The sequence below is a fragment of the Callithrix jacchus genome, chromosome 18 (assembly GCF_049354715.1).
Source record: "Callithrix jacchus isolate 240 chromosome 18, calJac240_pri, whole genome shotgun sequence".
Lineage (NCBI taxonomy): Eukaryota > Metazoa > Chordata > Mammalia > Primates > Cebidae > Callithrix > Callithrix jacchus.
Window position 1 is genome coordinate 22,215,373 of NC_133519.1, and position 25,249 is coordinate 22,240,621.

Sequence of the window (25,249 nt, forward strand, 5' to 3'; positions counted from 1 at the left end):
GAACATCAAATGGAAGAGGTGCCTAGGGCAGGGTATCTGGAAAGGGGTGCGGAGCTTCCATGCCCTTCCCAGGTGCCCCACCCTCCAGGAACCTCCAGATGTTCAGCTGCCTGGCAGCTCCCCAGACTCAGTCCTTCTGAGTTTTTAATGGAAGCTTCATTATGTAGGCATGATTGGTTACATCACTGGCTACTGGTGATCAGTTTAACTGTTAGCCCCTCTTCCCTCCTGGAGGTTGGGGCCTGGGACTGAAAACTTGCAACCCTCTAATCATACCTTGGTCTTTCCTGTGATCACCCCCTAAATCCTGAGGCTTCCAGGGGTTCCCCAGCCACTAATCATCTAATAAGCACACAAAAGAACACTCTTACAACTGGAGATCTCAAGGGTTTGGGAGCTGTATTCCAGGAAATGGGGATGAGGACCAAACACGTATTTCACTGGATCACACCTTTCTGAACCTCCCCCCACCCCATTTTTTTCTCAGTTAATATGAGATAAAAAATGAGGCTGACTTCTTGACCAAAATATCAGTTCTGTCCTTAGCAGCTTTATGAAGGACAGATTTACTTTAAATTCCTTAGGCATTTGTCCCCCTGTGGTTCCATTCAATTAGAAACAGGGTCAACGGCAAGGTCAGGACCTCCGATCTGGGCAAAACGGAGGCAGCCACTGTACCCACAAGTTTAATTCTCTGAGTGCTGGTTGCTGGGGTGTGGGGATGGGGCACACCCTGGGACAGCAGGTTACTTGGCCAAGGGTGGCTAGAATTGTCCTTTACTCCCTAAAAAAAAAATGTGAATCTCTTCGGAGCAAACTCCTCTTCAGAAATTTGAGCATTTGTTTTCTGAGCAAGAGAATCAGCTAATGCTTCCGACTCCCCATCCATCTTCCTGCAACCTTGTCCCACCTCTTCTGCCCCTAGTCACCTGGCGCTGTCTTTACCCACACCATGGTTTTGGTACAAGAACACCCTTTTCGCCATAAGCTACATTGGTCCAGGCCATCAAATTCATTAGTTCCCTTTCTTCAGGGCCCTTCCGAAGCCCTCCCTGGAGAACCCTTTATTCATCACATATGTATGAACACTTGTATTGGCCTTCTAAATCACTTTCTTTCAAACCAGGTCCTGCTCTGGTTTCCCCCATCTCCTCCCACTGAGTTTTATCTCCACATAAGGATTGCTCACCAAGAACAGAGCTGTTGACACCACTGGGCCTCACGCAGGCTGAATGCACTGCTGCCAGCTGCTCTGCCATGATGAGGTTGGAAATTGATGAGGGTGCCACAGACTGTTCACCTCAGCCCTTCTGGGCTGGTTGGAGGAGGCCCTCTTATGAGTCAGTCAGCAAATGTTTAACCCCTACCAGGTGGTCCTAGTAGTACGTGGTATGAATCATAGTCCTAGGTGTCTGCCATGGCAAATAAAAAGGGAAGACAGGGAAAGAAGCTGCTGCCTACAGAGTGGCTTGATGACAGCCACCTCTCTAATTTAAAAAGCCATGTGTAATGCTTCCTGTTTCTCACTACATTTGGGCAAGTGGGGGAGGAAGACAGATTATATGGGCTTCGTTGTGACACTGTTCTTAGCCAGTGGGTCAGTGTATCAGTTTTGGTTTTGTTTTTTACAAGACAGGGTGAGAAAAGAGTGCCCCATTCCACCTCCAACATGGCATACCATGCTGGGTGCTGAAGGAGTTCTCTAAGCAGGGATGGAGCACCATGTGTATGTGTGTGTGCGTGCACACTTGTGTGTGTGGCAGCGGATAGCGGGTCAATGGCTCTTTCCTGCCTCTCGCCCTTAGTGTGGGAGTCAGAGTGGTACGTTAGTGATGCATCATGGCCGTCCCTTGGGACACACAGCTTCACAGGGCCAGTGAACACACTCCTTTCAGCTCCTCCTCCTCTGGAATGATAAGCCCAGATGCCCATTCTGCTGGTGAAGGGCTTCTTCTTGAACAGGATGTGGAGGGCATCTCTGGTCCCGGCTGTCTGCCAGCAACTCTCATATGCATTCATGTCCCTCTCTTCTCTCTGTCCTGTCTTCTCTGCTACTGCCTCTTCTCTGCAGGTACACTTGCTGAAGGACCAGTTGGCTGCTGAGGCTGCTGCACGGCTGGAGGCCCAGGCTCGCGTGCACCAGCTCCTGCTACAGAACAAGGACATGCTCCAGCACATCTCCCTGCTGGTCAAGCAGGTGCAGGAGCTGGAGCTGAAGCTGTCAGGACAGAATGCCAGTAAGCCAGTACCCTGCCCAGTCTCACTTCTTCAGTGAAGGCTCTGGAAAGAGTGTTACTTTCCTCAAGTTTTTGGTGGTGCTTTCTTGGACCCCTGACCTGCCCCTATATTCAGCAGAAAACATAGGCAGCTTTGTTTCCCTGTTAGTACACTTAATGAATTACACTTGCTTACATATGGGCTTCATTGTGACACTGTTCATACGCCCAAAGGAGATCTTGGGTGCCTTCTAACCCAGGCCCAGGCTTGACTTTGAATGTACCCGGGGTCACTGCTATGTGTTCGTCCAGTCTCTACTTGATAGGGGCTCTGGTACTCTACATCCTAGGGCAGCCCATTTCTTTCTCAGAGAGCTTTTGCAAAATACAGTATACTCAGCACCTATCAGGTATCATGTTCTCTGTGAGCTCTGTGGGAGGCCGCAAATTGTTTATTAGTTTACTACTCTGCGCTATGTATTTTTAGACTCTCACACAGAAAAAGCTGGGAGCAGTATATCTGTTCAGTGGATAAGGCAGTGGAGTCACTGGCTGCACAGCTCTGCTTGGCCCCTGTTTGAGAGGCTGTTTGTACCCGCAGCACCCCCGGGCTGGACCAGACTGCTGTAGATTGCAACACATTTTCACACCTTCCTCTTGAGTTTATCTATGGGTTGTATGCATGCTCACAGTGTGTGTGGGCTGTGGACCAGCAAATACCCATTGATCACCTATTGTGCCAGAAACTGTGATAAAATTTTTTTGTGTGTGAGCTCATTTAACCCCTGTAGTTCTGCTGCAGAAAAATGGTATGCCATTTTACAGAGGAGGTAACAGACTCAGGGAGGTTAAGTAACTAGCTTAAGGTTACAGGAGCAAGGTCAAGGAGCAGAGCCAAGATTCAAACATAGATCTGACTGCAGAACTGTGTTCCAACTATACCAGTGGTTCCCCCCAAACTATCACATGAGCTTTTTAAAAAATGCATATTACTGTGTCCAGTCTACAGAAACTCTGCATTGTTGGGCCTGGGGCTGGTCTGGGAGTCTGTATTTTTAAAGTAGCCCGAAAGTATGGATTGGAAACCAGTGTCCTTCGCCACACTGGAAGCCTCTCTGGATTTTCCAGATTGTTCATTGAGACTCTGCTCTATCCTAATTAATGTTTTTTTGTTTGTTTGTTTGTTTTTTACGTGATGGTGTTAAAGGTTACCATAGGCTTCTAACATGGTTCTCTCGGTTGGTACCTTTTTCCTACCACAAACCCTGTTCAGCCCCTTCAGTGGCTCACAGAACCATCAAGTGGTTCTCATGTCCCCACCTTTACCATGTCCCAAAGCTCCTCCCCTCCAGCGAGGTGTGTCTGGAGCCATGTTGGGGTGGGAGGAAGGGGTGAAGTGTTAAGAGATGCAACCCCTGTCCTCAGGGAGGAGCTGCTAAGCTGGTCTGGGAAGGGCTTTTGCAGGGGCATGGGCTGTCCGAAGGCAGGCATCCCAAATCAACAACCTTGTCTAACGTGGCCCCTCTTCTCTCTTGTCTCCCGTGCAGTGGGATCCCAGGACAGCTTGCTGGAGATCACCTTCCGCTCTGGAGCCCTGCCTGTGCTTTGTGACCCCACAACCCCTAAGCCGGAGGACCTGCACTCACCGCCGCTGGGCGCGGGCTTGGCTGACTTTGCCCACCCTGCGGGCAGCCCCTTAGGTAGGCGCGACTGCTTGGTTAAGCTGGAGTGCTTTCGCTTTCTCCCGCCGGAGGATACGCCGCCCCCGGCGCAGGGCGAGGCGCTCCTAGGCGGGCTGGAGCTCATCAAGTTCCGAGAGTCAGGCATCGCCTCGGAGTACGAGTCCAACACAGACGAGAGCGAGGAGCGCGACTCGTGGTCCCAGGAGGAGCTGCCGCGCCTGCTGAATGTCCTGCAGAGGCAGGAGCTGGGCGACGGCCTGGATGATGAGATCGCCGTGTAGGTGCCAGGGGCCAGGAGATGGAGGCAGCGGCGTGACTGGAGGGGCCATGTCTGGCTGCTGCCCGGGTAGGGGATGCCCAGAGAATGTGCGCTGCCGAGGAGAATGCCAGCCAGGGCCCAAGAGAGTGTCAGGTTTCAGGAAAGGATTTGCGATTCTGCTTTGGAGGATAAAGTGGGGGGGGGGGGGAATCGGATTCCCAGAGGTGAATCAGCTCCTCTCCTACTTGTGACTAGAGGGTGGTGGGGGCAGGGCCTTCCAGAGCGCATGGCTTCAGGAGAGGGTCTCTCTCCAGGACCACCAGGCTGCTGGAGGACCTGCCCCTATCTGCTACATCCTCAGGCTCCCCCGCTTTGTCCGTGATGTCCCTGTACCCCCTCACTCTCCCCGTATCCATGGTCCGGACCATGAAGGGAAGCCATGCGTACCTTCTCAGGTACTTTGTTTCTGGATATCAGGATGCTGTGAGTTGCCTAACCCTTCCCCGACCTTTCTGAGAGGAATTCCTTCTCCATGCCCTTGCTGAGGTTGTAGAGATTGAGTGCTCTGGGCTGCAAAAGCCAGGCTAGTCCTTGTAGTGTGAGCATGGATTTGGAATGTGTCACAGTGGATACGCTTTTAGAGGAACTGAATCCAAACATTTCTCCAGCCGGACAATGAATGTTGCTTCAAAGGGAGCCTTGAAGCTTTAACATGGTTCAGGCTCTTGTGGTGAGAGCCCAGGGAGAGAACAGCTTGTTTGCTGCTCCCAGTCACTTCTTAGATCTGATTCTTGTTTTGAAAACGTGGCCCTGCCCACCTCCTGCCTGTAGCCCAGCCCATCTAAATGGAGGCTGGGAAGCGCCCCTCACCTCCCCTGTGTCCTGTCCAGCGGAAGCTTTTGCAGCACTTTACCTCTCTGAAAGCCCCAAAGGACCAGAGCCCCTAGCCTTACCTCTCAACCTGTCCCCTCCACTGGGCAGTGGTGGTTAGTTTTTACCGCAAAAAAAGAAAAAAAAAAGTGAATACAGGCTGTTAATTGAGACTATGAGACTGTGTTTGTCCACTCTTCAGAATCACTGCCACTTGGGTCAGGGACCACAGCCTTGTCACCCTTGGCCCATCTCTCTGGGTGCGTGCCTTGAGCACACCTGTCAAAAGTGCCATGTGCAATCATCTTATCTTTTATGATCTAGCCGTTGCCTAGGGATTACCACTCCTTAACAGGCTGGCTGGGGCAATGAGGAAAAGCTCCTTTGCTCCTGTAAGGCCAGAAGTGGCTGTTAACAGATTTTCAAATGCCTGAAGAGATTGCTGAGACCTTCTAGAGTCATATGTTCAGGGAATTAAGTCTTTATCCTAGACAACAAGCTACAGATGCAAACTGCAGTATTATTGGAGGGTCAGTCAGTAAGGATACGATTGCCCCAAAATGGAGTTCATCGACCCTAGCTTTGCTCTAGAATTTATTTAAATAAAAGTGCAGCCCTCTTCTAATGGCCACAGTTGGATTTCCTATAGCCCAGAAAGTCCAAATTAAAGAAAATAAATGCAGTTTTATGTTAGCCCTCCTTGGTGCATCAGGGTGTCAGCAGAAATAGGATAGGATGGTGTGTGTGTGTGTGTGTGTGTGTGTGTACACACTTGTGTTTATATATCCATGTGTGAGGAAAGGCGTATACATGTATGTAGGATTGTGACCAGACAGAAAAGAGTGGGGATCTCCAGGGTATTTGAATCAACAACAGATTTGTGTTTTCTAGTGTACATTTAGTTGGGGAGGCATGGTTCTGTTTGTTTTGTTTTGATCTAATTTGCCATTGGAAATAGGTACAGGTACATAGAGAAGGAAGAACCAGAAAAGTGAGATCCACGAAACTAAATGAGCAGCTGTCAGGAATCCAGTGTGGCTGAGCCTACCTAGCTTATGAAATCTGACCCAGGGTTCCTTGGGTCTGAGACCGTTTAGATTATTAAGATTTTGAACATCCAGAGGAGTGAAAAGTCTGTTTTCTGGATGCAAGCAGGAGCTGAGGATAAAGCCAGAGGCCAGTGGATTAGGTGTGTGGAATGTGGATGGAGAAGGCTTGCTTGGGATGTGGCCAGGGAGTGGGTGAGGAAGGTAGTTTCTAAATGGCCTATAAAAGCTTGAGATGGGATAGAAGAAAGGAAATGGAGAGATTAAAGAATTGGAGAACTAGTTATCTGTGTTGCTGACTTTGGGACCCATTCAAGACTCTTGCCCTTGGGGTATTCCGTGGTGGTTTCTTCCTGCCTGGGCCCCATCCTTTCCCCAGTTCAGGCCCTCCCTGGAGGACTAGTTTGTGTATTGGCATCCTCCCTAATGTCACCTAAATCAGTACACTCTTAGTGTGTGGAGATGGGAGACAAAAGACAGAACTAGGAGCCTTGAAGGATCACCAGCCACCGACCCTCCGTCAGGGCCAACTGGGCAGGAAAGGGAATGTGGCAGACCTGATTTTTCAATGATGTCACCCTGTCCTCCTCCCTCCTTGCTTCTTGCTCTGCTAACTCGACTCTGCCTTCCTCTTTTTCATTCTTCTACTCTGCCCTATATGGAGGACAAATGGACACCAGGGGTGCTGACCTTATTGGTGCCTGTCCCAGCCTGCCCCAGGTGCCAGCAGACTCTCGTGCACAGGAGGCTTCCACAGTTATGGAGCCAGGAAAGAATTTCTCCACACTGGATGGACTGAATATTGAGATTAAAAATTATATTCCCTATATTCCTGCTTATATCAATGCTCTCTCTGTAAAACCTCTTCCTAGCCTTGTTTCTCTCAACTGATCTTGTTTAGAAATTGTATTCCTTTTATTTACTCTGCTTGACTGCTTCCTCCTAACCTCTACCTGCTAAACTACTCCCTAAAACTGTTGTGTCATTAACTCTGTTGGATCAACTCTCTGGGAAAAGATTCTGTTAATGTAAGTGCACTTACTCCCTGGATGTTGTCACTAGTCTAGTGGCTTTTGCTAAATAAACCTTTCTTATTTCTAGAAGCTTTTCCATTGTCTTTTCTTGCTGCTTCTATTCCACCTGCTCCTTTTCTCTTCCTCACTTCTACCCCACTTCCCAAGCCAAGTGGCATCAGCTCTGTGACATGGTTCCCAAGGGTGTGGGACTGAGGAAGGATTCACAGGTTCCCTGAAGGAGGAAAGGAAGATGGTGGCTTCATTTACACTTTCTATAGATGAGACCTGCAGGATCAGATGTTATCAGTGGTTCTTAACTAGGAATGATTTTGCCTTACCAGGGGACATCTGACAATGTCTAGAGATGTTCTTGGTTGTCACAAAGCTACTGGCATGTAGTGAGTGAAGCCAGGGATGCTGATCAATATCCTACAATGCACAGGACAGCTCACCACAACAAAGACTCATCCAGCCCCAAATGAGATTGGGAAACTCTTGTCTAAACCCGTGTTTGCTGACTCTGCTGATCCCAGTTTTTTTTCAAACTCCAAATACTAGAATATGCAGGTAGTAGCGGCCAGTTCGTTTTTTGGTTTTGGGTTTTTTTAAGGCAGGGTCCCACTCTGTCACCCAGCCTGGAGTGCATGATCATGGCTCACTGCAGCCTTGACCTCCCTGGGCTCCGTGATTCTCCCGCCTCAGCCTCCCAAGTAGCTCAGACTACAGTTGTGTGCCACCACACCCAGCTAAATTTTGTATTTTTTGTAGATGCAGGTTTCACCGTGTTAACCAGGCTGGTCTCAGACTCTTGGGTTCAAGTGATTTTCCCTCCTTGGCTTCCCAAAGTGCTGGGATTATAGGCGTGAGCCACCACGCCTGGCCAGCATCAAGTTTTGAGTGATTGAAAAATTACTACATCAGATATTTGCCAATATAATGTATAATTGTATGATCAAGATTATACAGCTCATGCCTGTAATCCCAGCACTTTGGTAGGCCAAGGTAGGTGGATTGCTCGAGCTCAGGAGTTTAAACCAGCCTGGGGAACACGGGGAAACACCATCTACAAAAAAACGTGAAAATTAGCTGGGTGTGGTGATGAGCGGCTGTGGTCCAGGCTACTTGGTAGGCTGAGCTGGGAGGATGGCTTCAGCCTGGGAGGCAGAGGTTGCAGTGAGCCAAGATCACACCACTGCACTCCAGCCTGGGCAATAGAGCGAGACCCTGTCTCAAGAGAGATAGAAAAAAAGATTATACTATTTCACTGACTTCATGACTAAATGTCTGAAATATGTAGTTGGGAGAAGTTTGAATAGGTCCATTCCAGAAATGTTCATATTGGGGACAGAACAGGCTCCTCCCCATACCTACCTGGGAGGATTATGTATCACTGAGACACAGCTCAGCAGAAAAGTCCTGACTCATGAGAATGTAGGCTTCTCTGCAAGGAGTAGAAAGGAAAGGGCAGAGGAGGCTGGTAAACGAGGGGTTGTTTGAGGAGTGAGGAGCTTGGGATCGCACAGAACAGACTTTACAGAAGCCAGGCCACTTTGGCTGGAACTTTTAGCCATTTTGCAGGCAGAGGATGTATTAGGGCTGATTCTTTGTCAGGCCCAGGCTAGAGAGAAACTTGGAAAGATTAGATCAACTGGGTTTACGTGCCCTTTGTTCTTTTCTGCCTGAGTAAACTGAGCTGAGCTTTATATCCCATCTGCAAAATGGGGATAGTATAAACCACACAAAGCTACTGTGGAGAGTAAATGCGATTGCATTTAAAAGGACCGGGTAGAGAGTGCCTGGCAGTGACCCGGGATACAGCACAATTTACCTCTCAGGGAGCTTCCTCCTACCTGCACCTGTGCTGCTCATGCTCTGTTCAGTGCTGGGTGCTTTTTTCTGCTCTGCTAAAACTTAGCTCCCTACTGAGAAAATTCCTGGGGTTACATTGATACTACATTAAATGTGGAATGTGGAAAATGCCTTGTCTTTAGGGAGAAGACACTAACCACATGCACCTGCCAGGCAGGATGGGCATGTGCCGTGGCACCTGGGCTCAGTCCCTGGCCTGCTTGTTTTTCCTCTTGTGACGTGTCCTGTGCATGTTGTACAGATGCCATAGAGGAGGGAGCGTGGGGTTGACGAAGGACAGGAGACAACAGTAGCTCAGAGTGAGGACTAAGAAGATTGCCCAGAGCCTCTCATTTGCCCTTCAGGGCACAGGGTTCTGGGAATGATGTCAGGGCTGCCTAGAGACCCCCACACCCTGCACTGGACAGGTTTTGACCTCCTGGCTCCCAGCCCAGCTGAAGTCCAGCAGTCAAGTGGACTCTGGGATGCAGGCTGGGTAGGGTTGGGGACAGAATGGGGAGAGAAGCATGGCTCGAGGGCACAGGGTTGGAGTGGTCTCACAGCATATGATGCGATGGGGATCGAGCCCAGCCTCCCTCCCATGCTGTAGGGAACCAGAGAACCGGGAATGAGATTTTTAGCAGCATATTGATAACCACAGCAGCTCTGCTAAGCCATAGAGTAAGACTCAGGAGGAAAAGCCATTGTGAGGTGAGGGAAGACAACAGGCTGAGGAGGCAAAGGCTGGGAGGGGGTTTGTGCCAGGGTCCCTGCAAGGCAGTGCCCACTGCAGTGGAGGGGCCACTGAATCATCAGCGAGGTGAAGAAAGAGGTAAATGAGGCTTGAAAGGACCACCAGGAAGCATTTGGTGCTTTTAAAAAAACCACGTTACAGTCAAGATAGGTGTCCTTGATGCATCCCTGATGCTTACTTATCTTTCTGGGTCAGATGGGCCAGGAAGTTCACTCAGAAATAGAGGAAGAGTAAGGACTGCCCGCTGGGCACATTACTTGGTAACAGGAAGCAATAGGTTCCCATGTTTACCTGCCCATTTTGACCTGACTCAAAGCAGCCATGAAAAGATGTCTTCTAGGTCAAAAGTGATTCTATTCTGCTTCAGCACAAGATGCCTGTTCTAAGTGAATGATGGTGGCATGTATGAGCTCAGCCCCGGGTGAGCTCAACCCCATCTGCTTTTTACCTGCCTTATATTCTGAGGCATATTGTCTTCCATATCCCACTGCTCAGAAGATCTACCATCAAAGAAGCCTTTAAAATGGCAGAGATTCTTCTCCATGCAAACAGGAAAGAGCATCCAACCCCTTCTCCCCAGGGTGGAAAAGGACTAACCACATAGGAACCAAGCAGAGGCCAGGATCCTAGAGCAGTGGTTCTCACAGCTGAGCTGCATCAGAGTCACCCAGAGGGCTGGTTAGAACACAGACTGCCAGCCCTAGCCCCACAGTTTCTGATTCTGTCGGTCTGTGAAGGGCCAGAGAGTTCCCAGGGGATGCTGGTACTGCTGGCTGGGCACCTCACTTTGAGAACCTCTGCCTTAGAGAATATTCCCAAACTTTAGGTATTGTCTTTCTTTTTAAAAGAGAGAAAGAGAAGGGGAGGGAGTGTGCCTAGTGTTACTAGGCAACCATTAACCAAAGGAGATGGGAGCTGGGGGTTCTGGGAAGGACAGCAGGCAGTGTGATGTGACCTCAGACTGGACAGAAGGCTGTGACTAACTTTATTGGCATCTCTCTATAGACATAAGTTGGCTTCACTGCCAATTTGCCTAAGGTGTTCAACAGGACTACTTGAAGGCCTGGCAGCTGCCTAAGGAGAGCCTATCTCCCAGTAGAGCCTTCTGCTCCTTGCTCCAGAGGGCTTTGAGCTTACGGTAATACACCTTGCAGCTGAAGCCTTCCCTGAAGCCCCCCTTGATGTGACTCTTGAGGAAGTCCAGGGTGGGGTACATGCGGCAGCAGGCCACGCACTTGTAGCCATTCTGCGGTGCTGAGTACCACCTGGAAGCCATTAGGATGTCCTGGGATGTGATGGAGTCCAGGCCATGTCTGAATTTCTTGGTGACTTCTCGGGGGCAAGTGTTCTCTGTGGAGGAAGAGGACGAACAGATGCTCTCAGCCATGTCCTCAGAAAGGCCATTGTCCCACTTGCCCTCATCCTGCTGCTCCTCTGGGAAGTTGTAGGCCTCCAGGTGGCACTCTCTGTCTGCAGACACGAAGTAGCTGTAGGGGGAGAACCAGGGCCTGTAGATGGTACAGTTTCGCCTCAGCTGCTCCCCGTGCTGGATGTTCCCGAAGCTGTAGCCTGCAAAGGAAAGGACCAGGTCTGAAAGCAGACAGGAGGCAGGGGAGCCAAGGATGCCAGCAGAAAGTCAAGAGAGCAGACATCAGTATGACCTCAGTTACTTCCACCCCACCATGATTGCAGGTCAGAACAGACACAAGACAGTGGGGAGAGCAGCCGGGAACATTCCTTCTCGCTGCATTCTTTTTCTACAGGTACAAATGGCTGGCAGATTGTGGGGTGAGAGAGGCCGCTTTTAGTTAGTAAGCCTTGGTATTTGTCAAGTCCTTTCTTTCCTGGAGACACCGTGTCCACTGAGTCCTCTAAGGATAGACACAGGTGACCCAGCAGACAGACAGACCATCCGCCTCCCACAGTTCCTCTTTTCGCCACCCTTTTTTCAGCCTCACTGTCCATCCTGATCCCTCCACGGCCCTCTCAGCCAGAAGCTGCTCTTGCACACCAGCTTCAGAGACAGGAGAGGGGAGGCAAGGCGAGAGTCCCAGGCCTGCGGGTGTCTACCAAAGGAAGAAGGGCCAGAGAGGAGGTTGCAGGTGACAAGGCTGCACATGGGGGTCCAGCTTCCAGACACCTCGTCTCCCTTAGGGAATCAGCCCCTGTTCATCCTTAGCTTCTCACACATTCCCACCCAGGTCAGAGAAGGCCTCACCTGGTGAGAGCACTGTATTTTGCACCCCTTGCTGGACCGTGATGCTTTGGTACTGGGGTGGCAGGGCCTGCGCTGGGCTGGATGCCTCCGTGGGCACCGTTGTCTTTGTAATGTCTGCGTTACAGAAGAAACACTGGTGAGCTGAGCAAGGTTGAGATTCCACTTCTTGGGACTTACCCCCAACCAGGTACACCTAGAGGCTCATCCTCTGTACTTTAAGTTATCTCAAAGCTGAAACAGAACAGTGACCTCTCAAACTCAAGCAGCCAGAGCTATTCTGGATGACATCCTGAGGAATTCTGAATGGGGCCGTTTCATTCAGGCCTCAGAAAGATTTTCTGGAAAGTGGGATTTATGATGGCCCAGATGACACCTCTCTGCTTGGCCTGCCCCTCACCTGACCCTCCTGCATCTCATCACATGGAATGACTTCACTCTGCATTGCCAGTCTCCTGGGCATCCTGGGACCCAGAGTCACCAGCTGCAGAGCAATGTTGCATGCCCCCTTTGAGGATTGTCCAGTTGAAACATCTCATATCCACAGTCAGGGTTCCCGTGGGCCATCACTGCATGGCACACCTTGGAGTAGCTGCTAGCACTTGGACAAAAAGCTGACCTGCCTCAAATCCCAGAAAAGCAGCTGTGTTCAGTTTGGGGGATAAATTTATAGATGTCATGTATATAGACAGATGGATGCTTAGGAGGCCACCTCCACCAAGCGGTATGTCTCCATTTGACTGTGCATAGGGATCCCCTGGGGATCTTGTTAATAACACGGGTACTGATTCAGCAGGTTGATCCTGCATTTCTAACAAGCTCCCAGATGATACAGACATTGGCAGGTCTGAGGACTGTATTTTGAACAGGGAGTCCTCAGGGTGTCCACCTTTATTCCATGATGTTCTCATCAGTTTACCCTGCCGCTTAGGCTTCTCTCATGGTTTGCTACTCCAAATCCTCTCCAAGATTGTCAAAACAGAGCTAAAACTAGTTTCTTCTCCTCTATGTAGACATACTGCCACCTTGAGATTTCATGCACTCTAGGAGGAAAAACTTGATGATAAATAGAGGCTGAGGCAGGAGAATTGCTTGAACCCAGGAGGCAGAGGTTGCAGTGAGCTGAGACTGCATCATTTCACTCCAGCCTGGGTAACAGGAGCGAAACTCCATCTCAAAAACAAAAACAAAAACAAAAACGTTTCCCCCTTTCTTCCCTTACTAAGAATCAATATACAGCAGGAACTACTTACCACAAATGCAGCATTTTGAAAAGTTACTTTCTCCCCATGTGTAATTTGACTTTCTCACTAAATCTTGGTCCTATAACATGATCTGGTAGAGTACTCAATTATAAGCTTCAAAAAACCCCACATCTTTGTGGCCCTGGTGGCACCAGAGTTTACCTGACAGGCTGGTGGCACGAGAGGACATAATATCGGGAAAGGCACTCAGGGTGGAGGAAGAGATTTGAGGTCCAGAGATGCTGAGGAGTGAGAAGTTCTCCATATTCTGACCACTGCAGGGCACAGAGATCACACACCTGCTCTAGAGAGACTGGCTGGGTTGTCCGGACGATAAACATTCCAAGCGCAGTTGATGTCACAAGGCACATGATTCCACTCCCCACCTAGGTTACCTTTGAAAGATGAGTGGAGGCTGCTGCAAGCCAGGTTAAATGTGTAAAGATAGTTTGTAACTTGCCATTCCCCAGTGGCAAGCCCTGATTGAGAATACCCAGAGAGAAGGAAGAATATAGTAAACATATATGGCTGGCTGTCCCCTTCTCTTTATTTTCATCACTTTTCTGTGTTGACACTGTCTACCCCAACCCTCCAGCCCTGGAAACCTCTATCCTCCCTAAATACTCCTCCTTTTCTTCTCCTTTATCAACCTAATCTCTGTCAGCAAATATATTTGTTTTGTTTTAGTTTTTAAGGTTTATATATTTTTCACATTTCCTTCAGAAATTAGAATTCATAAAAGTTGCAGAAAGAGGCTGGGCGCAGTGGCTCAGGCCTGTAGTTCCAGCACTTTGGGAGGCCAAAGTGGGCGGATCATTTGAGGTCAGGGGTTCAAAACCAGCTGGACCAACTTGGTGAAACCCCCATCTCTACTCAAAATATAAAAATTACCCGGGCATGGTGGTGGGCACCTGTAATCTCAGCTACTCAGGAGGCTGAGGCAGGAGAATCGCTTGAACCCAAGAGACAGGTTGCAGTGAGCCAAGGTCACGCCACTGCACTGCAGCCTCAGCGACAGAGTGAGACTCCATCTCGAAAGTTGCAAAAATAAAATCAATACAAAGAACACCCGTATGCCCTGTATGCAGATTTTCCTATTAACCTGGGACCCCATTTGCTTGATCAGTTCCCTTCCTCCTACTTCCTGCCCCACGTGTATGTATGTAGACTTAATGTTTTCTCTGAACGATTTGAAGGTAAGTCATAAGCACTATGTCCTTTTACACCTAAGTACTTGTATGTGTATTTCTTAAGAATAAGGACCAAATATTATTTTCAGTGGTTGGTGCTCTTTTTAGCAAATGACTAAAACACAGATGAGTGGCTTACTCAATACTGTTTTGCTCATTGTTTAAGTCAGTTTGATGGGGAGACTGGGCCTCCGGAGAAGCAAGGTTGCCTCTTTGTTTCGCTTGTCCTATAACAACCTCGTGCACTGGCGAGGTGAAGGTGCCCCTTTTAGATTATCACAACATGTCAACTAGATACAGAAAAGGGCTGCAGACCTAAATGGCAGGTATGTTTATGCTGCATGGGAGCTCTGGCCTGCTCTGGAAATAGTGATGGGCTTCTTTTGCAGTGGTGTTGAGCATGCATGAGTGGAGTGTGAGTTAGCTTCTGCACATGAGAGCCCAGAGTTGTCTTCCTGTGTGTATTTATTCACAGAACTGGAACAGTCGAAGGACAATGGGGAGAGCATGATTCCCTTCGTGTTCCTCCCCCATGGCCTGGTTTGGAACATTAGGATGTGTTGGAAAGTAAATTAAAGCCTCATACTTTGACAGTTTGGGGGGCATCTGCAATTTCGTTTAAGCCATTATGGTGTAGAAAAAGCTTGAGAGTATGGGCATCGGCTTATGTGACTTCTAATACCCCCTCTGCCTTGAGCTACCTGTGTGATATTGTTCAAACCTCTCTGCCACTTGGTTTTCCCATATTATTACTTTAGACTAAATTGGAGTGGGTGCAAGTCTTCCTGGCTAAAGCCCGCTGATTTACATGTGGACAGTAGCATCCTTGTGAGTGGCACACACAGGACCCCCAGGACTTGGAACTGCATTCTGTCTTAACCCATCACATTTCTCCCACTGCCAACTTCAGACTCTCCCACTGGAAGCTCAGATCTAATGTAAAGGGGGCTCAAAATACTGACGGGGAATATAGGGGGCGGAATCTCTCAGTGCCTGTGTAGAGTTTTAAAATATGACCCTGTTTTTGTTTAGTCACTGATAAGCTTGTGGGATCCTGGTGGTTCAGGGTGTGCACCACTCCTCACAGCAGGGCCCTTGTCTTGCGTGCTGTGTCCTCCTGAGGTATGCTGCTGCTGGTGGCCCAGGCAGGAGGTGACACTCTCAAAGCGATTGGTCACTACGTAAAATGTGTCTTTCTCTTGTTTGTTTCCCACCTGCTTTCCGAGCTCCTTTCTCGGACAGGTAAGATATCCTGTTTGTTGTGGATGACTTACATCTCCAGATGCCCTCCTCTGCTTGAGTTGTATGCATGTTGGCGGGGGGTGCTGTTGGGAGGGTCACCTGGCTGGGATGCAGTCATCTCTCTCTCCTTCATTGCCATTATTTTCTGAACCACCAAGCGTCTAGTCCTAGGGCAAGAGGGACAATGTGTGGGGATCATTAGAGCCATCATCAAGAAAGGGACCCATTGTACATCCTCAGACGTGGGGATAAAGTGACCTCCAGCCAGAGCCCCACTTCCACTTTGAATAGAAGGGCAGTTCTCCTGGTCTAACCTCAAGAGCCCCTGAAGACCACTCCCATAGAGGGGGTTTTGAGTGGCTTTTATAAATGGAGAAAGACTTGTGAGCAGTTTCCCTACAATGCCAGCCCATCATGCACGTTTTAAGAATTCATAGAAAAGTCAGATTTAGTTGAACAAACTTATTAAATGGCTATTAAAGGCTCTACATGCAAGACCCTAAGCTAGGCATTGTGGAAGATGAAGAAACACTTCAGATGCTATGGCCTCTCAAGGAGCCTATCATTTTAAGACTGGGTGTATTTACTGGAAAGATTTAGACAAGTGTGAAGTGCATGATAGGTTATATTTCAATTACTTGAGAACTCAGTGCATTTTATGGAGTATGTTATGAAGGATAGAGAGCAAAAAATGCAGGAAATCCAAAATGGTGGATAATCCAGAGTTATGTTTATTACTAAGAGTCTTTTTTTTCTTTTTTTTTTTTTTGAGATGGAGTTTCGCTCTTGTTACCCAGGCTGGAGTGCAATGGCGCCATTTCGGCTCAGCGCAACCTCCGCCTCCTGGGTTCAGGCAACTCTCCTGCCTCAGCCTCCTGAGTAGCTGGGATTACAGGCACACGCCACCATGCCCAGCTAATTTTTTGTATTTTTAGTAGAGACAGAGTTTCACCATGTTGACCAGGATGGTCTCGATCTGTTGACCTCATAATCTACCCGCCTCGGCCTCCCAAAGTGCTGGGATTACAGGCTTGAGCCACTGCGCCTGGCCTACTAAGAGTCTTTTAAAAATAATAGCTCATAATTTAGGAATCACCTTGGCAGGCGTTTTTGGTGCTTGCCTTTTTAAAACCAAATAGGTCTGCTGCGAAAATTCACTTTAAACCAGTAAGGAAGCCAGCAAGGAAATGTCTGATTTGGGAAGTGGTGGCAATTTGCCTTCCCCAAGCATTTTGTATGGTTACATTATAGTCTATGTACTTTCTGGTTTGGGGGATTATAGTTAAATGGTTTGGTTTCCAAATCTTCTTTGCTAGTTTGCGATGACATGATTAAAGAAAATAAGAACAATGTGGGACCTGACAGGCAAATTGTGCCAAATTGGATGATGTGGCAAGATATGCACTTAGGAGAATCATGAGGAGTTGACCCTGCTTGCTGTGGAGCGGGCTGGAAGCTTCTGCTAGAGTGGCGGGTCCATCTGGAGCCCAGCCAGCTCAGGTCCTATGTCCAAGGGATGCTGTCATAGTGTTCCCTGGCCTGACCTCACCTTGCAGTGGTGAAGATCGCAGGACTCATCTGCAGAGAGCAGTCTCCACTCCTCTTCCCACAGCTTTTCCTCCCTGCCACCCAAAGGCCCTTAGAATATGGCATATCTAGGTAGTTGGCCTAGCAAGGATAGCGCCACTGAAACCACAAAAAAGGTTGCTACCGGCCCAGGATGCAGCAGTGTAGGGCAGAGAGAATTGCTTTACATAACAATTCAACAGAAGAAAAACTGTACCCTAACCCCAGTTACTCTTAGAAGAGGCTCAGTGAGAATAGACACTTAGCAGAGGTGTTGACAAGGAGAGGAGCCTAGTGATCAAATGGTCCAGTAATCGTCTTCCCTCAGACTGACAACTTATCTGGGGTAGTTGTTATAGACAGAAACCTTGATCCAGGTCCCAAGGCCTCAGAGTAGGTCTGGCTGCCTGATGACTAAGCTGGATTTCCAGATAGGGAGAGGATGCCCAAGTGTGAGTGTGTGGACAGCATGGCTTAGAGCCTGGAGCTCCAGTCATTTCAGTAACAAACTTTGGAGCTACTATCTTGCCCACCACAGTTTTCTATCTACAAAATGGGTGTTGGCGATTCAAGATCTGTATTGAGCACCAGCTATGTGCCAAACCCAGGCTGGGCATTGAAGATACAAAGATGAATGAGGCATGGCCTCCTTGCAAATCTTTATGACCTAATGGGTTTATACCCAGCTCTTTGAGTTCAGTTTCAAGCCAAAGAGGACCCCTACATGAAGGACCATGTACCAGACATATATAGGCAGCTTTCCATGATTCAAAGCAGGGCGGAGTTGTAGACAGAGCCCTGAGCTGTGGGTTAGAAGGCCCGAGTTCTAGTTCCAGCCCTGCTGCTATTTAGCTGTGTGACCTCAGGCACAGCACTGTATTACGTGGAGTCCCGCTTGCTTCATCTATAGGTAGGTATCCTTCCATGCACCACCTCCCTAGGCGGTTGTAAGGATTCAGTGAGCTGATGTTCACTAGGATCCTCAAGCTTCACTGGCACCGAGCACCTATCCATTTGGTAGGAACTGATTCTGAACCACCACTTAGCATCTCTGCGAGAGCTGGCCCACTCGCTCAAGTCCTACCTCTGCAGACCTGAGGAGGGGCTGCCCCATTTTTCATGGAGAATATGTGCTGTATGCCCAATACCCATACCCCTCTGTCCTTCAATGGGGAGCGTCTAACACCAAGCCTCATCCATGCCATCCCTCCACCAGCTTCCAACCCTCTGAGAGCTCAGCACGTGCCCAGGGCGATATAAAAATGTCATGTTTCTTTGCTTCATCCTCATTTTTTCTTTACTTCAAAGGGCCTGGTGATTCCAAGGTAAAGCGGGCAAGCCATGAGTCAAGGAGGCAGGTTTAAAGGAATAATTTTATTTTTTTGTGGCTAGGATTAGTCCCTGATTAACGTGGATGGGGCAGAGCTAGAATTTCTAATTCCTCTGCCATCAAGAAAACTGCAGTGGAAAGTTCAAGAGTGTCTTTGCTGGCTCTTTCTTGAATGTTTCCAAAGCCTGGAAGGTTCTAAGTTTTGGGTGTGGCGTAAGGAAAGCTGAATGATAGGGCACAGGTCCTGCTCCCCTTTCCTCATTCTGTCTGTCTGTCCCCTCTTTGTTCATAGTTGACCATGGCATGTTTGAGAATCTGAACACAGCCCTCACTCCAAAGCTCCAGGCCAGCCGCTCCTTCCCCCACTTGTCCAAGCCCGTGGCCCCCAGCTCTGCCCCTCTGGGCTCTGCTGAGCCTGGGGGGGCGGGACTCTGGGTGGGCAGCAGCCAGCACCTCAAGAACCTGGGCAAAGCCATGGGGGCCAAAGTGAATGACTTCCTGCGGAGAAAGGAGCCCTCCAGCCTGGGCAGTGTGGGTGTGACGGAGATCAACAAGACCGCAGGAGCACAGCTGGCCAGTGGGGCTGATGCGGCTCCAGGTGCCTGGCTGGAGGAGGAAAGGTAAACCCCTCACCCGCCCAATACCCATGCCCCTCTGTGGACCCAACTGAAAAGGTGCAGGGACAAACTGCAGTGTCTCCACAGGACAACAGCCCTGAGGAAGAGTTGTGAGATTGTCCCGTACAGAAAAGCTGCAGGATCAGGCCACACTTGGGAGCTGACTTCACCTTCCACAGCCACAGCTGAAGGTTGCTGAGTACCCACCATGTCCTCAGCTCTGTGCTGTTGAAGGTTACTGAGTGCCCACCACATCCTCAGCCCTGTACTGAAGGTTGCTGAGTGCCCACCATGTCCTCAGCTCTGTGCTGTTGAAGGTTACTGAGTGCCCACCACATCCTCAGCCCTGTACTGAAGGTTGCTGAGTGCCCACCATGTCCTCAGCTCTGTGCAGCTGAAGGTTACTGAGTGCCCACCATGTCCTCAGCTCTGTGCTACTGAAGGTTGCTGAGTGCCCACCATGTCCTCAGCCCTGTACTGAAGGTTGCTGAGTGCCCACCATGTCCTCAGCTCTGTGCTACTGAAGGTTGCTGAGTGCCCACCACGTCCTCAGCCCTGTACTGAAGGTTGCTGAGTGCCCACCACGTCCTCAGCCCTGTACTGAAGGTTGCTGAGTGCCCACCACGTCCTCAGCCCTGTACTGAAGGTTGCTGAGTGCCCACCACGTCCTCAGCCCTGTGCTACTGAAGGTTGCTGAGTGCCCACCACGTCCTCAGCTCTGTACTGAAGGTTGCTGAGTGCCCACCATGTCCTCAGCTCTGTGCTACTGAAGGTTGCTGAGTGCCCACCACGTCCTCAGCCCTGTACTGAAGGTTGCTGAGTGCCCACCACGTCCTCAGCCCTGTACTGAAGGTTGCTGAGTGCCCACCACGTCCTCAGCCCTGTGCTACTGAAGGTTGCTGAGTACTCACCACGTCCTCAGCCCTGTACTGAAGGTTGCTGAGTGCCCACCACGTCCTCAGCCCTGTACTGAAGGTTGCTGAGTGCCCACCACGTCCTCAGCCCTGTACTGAAGGTTGCTGAGTGCCCACCACGTCCTCAGCCCTGTGCTACTGAAGGTTGCTGAGTGCCCACCACGTCCTCAGCCCTGTACTGAAGGTTGCTGAGTGCCCACCACGTCCTCAGCCCTGTACTGAAGGTTGCTGAGTGCCCACCACGTCCTCAGCCCTGTACTGAAGGTTGCTGAGTGCCCACCACGTCCTCAGCCCTGTGCTACTGAAGGTTGCTGAGTGCCCACCACGTCCTCAGCCCTGTACTGAAGGTTGCTGAGTGCCCACCACGTCCTCAGCCCTGTGCTACTGAAGGTTGCTGAGTGCCCCCCACGTCCTCAGCCCTGTGCTACATGCTTTGGTTGCATCATTTTTTCTAGTCCTCCCAGCAGCCCTGGGAGGTACGTGATATTTCCATCCTGCAGACAACTCATTTGCAGAGAGGTAAAGTAAATAGCTTGAGGTCCCAAAGTTAGTACTTGGCAGAGCTGGATTTGAACCCAAGTATTGCCCAGAAGTTCTCCAGGTAGATTCTGATGCCCAGCCATAGCCGAGAACTGCTGCCCTAGACTGTTGCTTGTGGAGAAGCCTGAGCCTGTCAGAGCCCACAGGGGCAGGACAGGAGAAGGCCCCTGTAGCAGCCCTCCTGTTCTTCCCCCTTCTACCAACAGACCATTTCCAGGCCTTGTTTTAAACACCTGTGCATCTGAGGCAGGAATGCCCTCCGCAGGCCTTATTGCGTGGGTTCTGATTTGACAAAGTTCACCAGTGGTCTTTATCCTGTCTTCCAGAGGCCAGTATTTTGTGTTGCTCTGAACGCTGAGTGAGCATGGACCAGGCCAAAAGCTGCTGTTGTGCTGAAGTTGCTAAAACCTGCATGCCAAACCAAGCACTAGACCCAAGGAGTAGAGCACTCGTTAGTGGGGGTGGGTTGGAAAGTGCAGTTGCAGTTGGAGAAGAGGAAGGAAAGTGGATTGGTGGCTTGTCATCCTTAAGTGTTTATATTGTCATTAACCTTACAGGTCAGTCCTGCAAGAAGCATTTCCTCGACTGGATCCTCCACCTCCCATAACCAGAAAGCGAACCCCTCGGGCTCTGAAGACCACCCAGGACATGCTGATTTCATCACAGCCTGTCCTCAGCAGTCTGGAGTATGGGACAGAGTCATCACCTGGGCAGGCCCAGGACTCCACTCCCACTGCCCTGCCTGACGTCCCAGCAGATGCTTCACAGTCAGAGGCCACCATGGAAAGAGAAGAGAGAGGCGAAGTTCTGCCCAATGGAGAGGTGTCCCTGTCAGTACCAGATCTCATCCACAAGGATAGCCAGGATGAATCCAAGCTAAAGATGACTGAGTGCAGAAGGGCCTCTTCCCCCAGCCTCATCGAGAGGAATGGCCTCAAACTCAGCTTGAGCCCCATCAGCCTGGCTGAGTCCTGGGAGGAGGGCAGCCCCGCTCCTCAGGCACGGACCTTCAGCCTCGACAATGAAGGCCCTCACCCAGACCTGCTGTCCTTCGAATAGAGCCTCTACTCTTTCCTGCCAAGCACCGCCCTTGTCTTCCCGTTGTTTTCTCCACTGTGCACACTGGCCCTAGCCCCAGCTCCGCTGTGCCCTTCGTCTTCCTTGTATGAGGCACCGGCAGAGAGCCAGTCCTCCACCATGGGATTTTGCAGGGCTGGAAGTCCTTGAGTAGTACTAGTTAAAAAGTCTATCTGCAGAATGGCTAAAGGACTCGATGTCATCTTGAGCCTAGTTTTCTGCAACCTCCTCTGGATGGGCTGCGGCCATTGGACATGGAGCTTCTCCACTCTTTCTCCTGGCTTCTCAGTGAATTTCAGGGCCACCAGCCCAGTACGATGGATCTTGCAGGAATTCTCTTTGCCTGTCCCCTACATGCACCTCCTCCCCTGCTGTTCTCCTTCCCACACCCCAGTCCCTTCTCTCTCCTCCTTGGCGGGTCCAAGGCCCCTGGCCTCAGTGGGAGCAAGGCTGGGTGAGGAATGATGGGTCTGGCTTGATGATGGGCCCTGGCCTAGAAAGCCACACACCCAGACCACAGCCTAGACATGGCTCCTCTTGGTCTCAAGAGAGTGCAGGCCCCTGGTTGCCATGTTTGCTCTGCCCCTGGGATGGAGGCCAGATGAGATGCTTACCAGGCCTGAGAACTTGAGAGTTCACCCAAGGCTTGAACCCTGCCACCAAGGGTTCCCAAGATTTTCCCCCATCTGGTCAGATGTTGAATACAAAATGTAGGCATTCTTCATGGAAGGAAAGATCAGGCTTCCCTTGCTGTGTGTGTGAAGACAGGGAGAGCCAGGCCTCAGCAGATGCAGCCGAGCACACTCTGATTTTGTTTTGTGGGGTGGTTTTGGCATTCAGGGCTGGTGCTAAAAACCCAGAGCAGAAGCAGGGAGAAGGGAGTGGAGACGGGACAGAGAAGAGCCATCACCAGGGATCAGAACAGCTTTTCAGGGGCTACCTTGAAACCTCAAATGATGCCGTTTCAGGGCCTGGGCCTGCTGTGAGAGCCAGAGTGAAGCACATGCGAAATTGGCATGTGAGAACTCAGGGGGTCGGGGGGGACCACTTTCAATTAAGTGGAAGTGCTTTGTGCTTGTGCTGAAGTTGCCTGGGCCTCCTGCAGCCCTGGACCTCACAGGAGCGGCCCCAGCCTGCCCTTCCCTGCCTGCCCTTCCCTGCCTGCCCTTCCCTGCCTTTCTTTTATGCTGATGCTAGTGGGCTTTTTCCTGCTTTCAGGATCCATGTAAGGGACTGACCAGGTTCATCCAACCTTAACTGGTTCCTGCCCTCCTGGATTAATCCACTTTTGTGTTCCTGTCTCCCACCAGGGGTCCTATTGTGCTGTCTTCCCATGGCCAGCAGACCCTGTAAGGGGGTGATCCCAATCCCAGCGGTCTTTGCATCCCTTTTCTTGAACAAGGTGGCTGGTTCCCTGGGAGAAGGCTGGGAATGGCATATCCAGCCAGGGCAGGCGGTATGGCATCCTCCTCCTGGGATTCCTGTGGCCTCTCCTGTTCCATACATTGTTTGGCTTCCCACCCATAAGCTCTGGGACACCCAGGGCTTGCTTCCAAGCTGTTCTCACCTCCAAGCTTCCACTCCCCTTCCCACCACCACTGCCATATAAAATGCCCACACTAACTCCTACAGAACTAGGAGCCTCAGCAGGATTGCTAGGATGTGGGTGTCTTCCTGCATTCTTGCTTCTGCATCTGTGTGGCCTTGCCACAGACCCCACCACTTGCCTTCCATTGCCTTCCTTCTCCCAGAAAGCCAGATTTCACCACGTGCTCACCACAAGCTGTCTCTGCTCCCTCATGAGGGTCCCTGCAGCGGGGCACCTGCAGGCCCTGGTGGAGTAAGCAGGGCTTATGTATACATTCTTTCTCCAAGGATGCAATATCTGACCCTGAAGTCAGAGAAGGTCTCAGGACTAGCATTCGGGATCCTGTGATTTTCCCAGAATGGTTTGGGGGTATCACATGAAACACCAGAGCTGAGGATGGGGATGGAGTCCCTAAACACATCCTGGAAGCAAGCCACTTCATCTGAGCTTCCCATACCAGGAGCATGGTTTGTGCTTTGATGGGAAACTTAGCAAGCCCCTGCTCTCTGGGGCTTCTCTTCTAGAGCCCAGGGTGGCTCTGGCCCAGTGATATGGCAGCCATGGGTTCAGGGATTGCAGGTGCAGCCTTTCTTAAGCACCCTGCCTCCACTTTAAAGCCCAGCTGCTGCTGAAGTCCAGACTCTTAGACCCAGGATGAACAAAAGGATCCCACCAGGATGTCCAGGACTATTGCCAGGGTGACCCCAGGGTTCTTCAGACTTGTGTCTGATACTGAATACGGTTCCACGGGACCCTGCTCCAATCTAACTGCCTACAACCCCCCCATCCCCCTGCTGCAGAAGTGATGCTGCCACCTTGAGAGGCTCTCTGAAACTGGGTTTCTGGTCTTAGATGCTGAAGATGGTACCTGATGCTAGGGGCTAGGGGCTCCCCAAAGCTCAGCAGGATGAGTAGCTACTACTCATTCCGCAGAGGGCTTGGCTCAGACCAGGTCTTCCATCCAAAGCCTCACCTGGTTTCCACATCCATCTCAACAGTCTGGCCTTCCTGTGACTGAAGCCTGGCAGCCATGCCCCCACTAATCCCAGACAGTGAGTCCAGCTTCTCTGGGAGCTTGGCCTTCCATTGGCCCAGTCCATGAGAGGGCAGAGTAATGAGGAGGAGTAAAGGATCTGTCTTCTGTGTTCACATAAGGAAGTCAGGACCACAGGATCTTTTATCTCCTTGTTACTCCTCAGCCCCACCATAACCTCCTGCTCAGCACACAGCTTTATCCTGGTAGATTATAAGGTGAGCTTCCAGAACCTGGCAGGAGGCTGGTATATCCCCCTGCACAGAGGGAAGTGTATCTGAATGCTGTGTATGTGGCTGATATGGAAGACACATGTATGCATTCCATCAGCTTTTAAAGAAGATTGGCTCCAGTTTGGAGGAGGAAGATTACAGATCTATTCTGAGTATTTTTTAGAGAGTTAATATTTATATTTTTAGAATTATCTGGTAGAAGGAAATTGCACAATAAAATGACTTGGTTTGGTTTGCTGGCTTTGTCTGTTTTTTCTCCTGACTGATGGGAGTGGTTGGTTTCTTCGAGGCTGACTTGCTGGGTGGTGGACATTGGCATTTTCCTTTGCAAGCCTGGAAGAGTGAGAAATGAGGGAGGTAGAACTGTGAGGAAGATGAGCACTACCGACACCTCCAGCCTGAATCCTTCATGGGGAAATGACTTCTGAGGATGTGCCATCCTTGGCTTCCCTAACTGGCCACTGTGAGAGAGAACCTCTGCCAACCTGACCTATTGCTGTTTCAGGAGCACCATCATGATGTGCACAGGAAGGACCCTCCTTGGAAGGAAGTGGACATGGCCATCAGATCATCCTCTAGCCCACTCATTCTTTACCTGGGTCCACAGCCCTCTTTCACCAAGAAAAAGGTGGAGCTTTGCATTCGTGTGGGCACCTTCTTCCAGAGAGGGACCAGAGCTATCCGCTTCTCAAAGAGAGTCATCCATAAATATCAGTGATTTGGACTTAGTACTTCCTGGGAAATTGCCCTCAAGGGCCGCCCTGGACAG

General features: G+C 50.3%; 3 protein-coding genes across 23 annotated transcripts in view; 2 read left to right on the plus strand and 1 right to left on the minus strand.

The window, feature by feature from the left end:
- The window catches only part of NOS1AP (nitric oxide synthase 1 adaptor protein), a 298,625-nt gene extending 291,449 nt beyond the window's left edge, over positions 1-7,176 (plus strand). For all 20 annotated transcript variants that reach the window (XM_078356150.1, XM_078356154.1, XM_078356151.1 and 17 more), the window contains 2 exons: positions 2,072-2,237; positions 3,764-7,176. In XM_078356150.1, coding sequence (XP_078212276.1) covers positions 2,072-2,237; positions 3,764-4,179 — 582 coding nt within the window. In that variant the 3' untranslated portion in view covers positions 4,180-7,176. The remainder of the gene's footprint in view (positions 1-2,071; positions 2,238-3,763) is intronic.
- Positions 5,500-13,465, minus strand: SPATA46 (spermatogenesis associated 46). 2 transcript variants are annotated; one of them, XM_003735167.6, is made up of 3 exons: positions 13,313-13,465; positions 11,910-12,023; positions 5,500-11,260 (listed from the first exon to the last, which is right to left on the minus strand). In XM_003735167.6, exons 1-3 carry the CDS (start codon positions 13,413-13,415, stop codon positions 10,743-10,745), a joined length of 735 nt encoding a protein of 244 aa, XP_003735215.4. In that variant the 5' UTR covers positions 13,416-13,465; the 3' UTR covers positions 5,500-10,742. The 2 variants fall into 2 exon arrangements, with proteins under 2 accessions (XP_003735215.4, XP_078212283.1); XM_078356157.1 differs by lacking the exon at positions 11,910-12,023.
- On the plus strand, positions 5,556-24,716 carry C18H1orf226 (chromosome 18 C1orf226 homolog). The gene is made up of 3 exons (XM_002760209.7): positions 5,556-15,582; positions 18,771-19,098; positions 21,107-24,716. The coding sequence occupies exons 1-3, from the start codon at positions 15,465-15,467 to the stop codon at positions 21,606-21,608; spliced, it is 948 nt and encodes a 315-aa protein (XP_002760255.1). The 5' UTR covers positions 5,556-15,464; the 3' UTR covers positions 21,609-24,716.
- Positions 24,717-25,249: the final 533 nt, after the last annotated feature.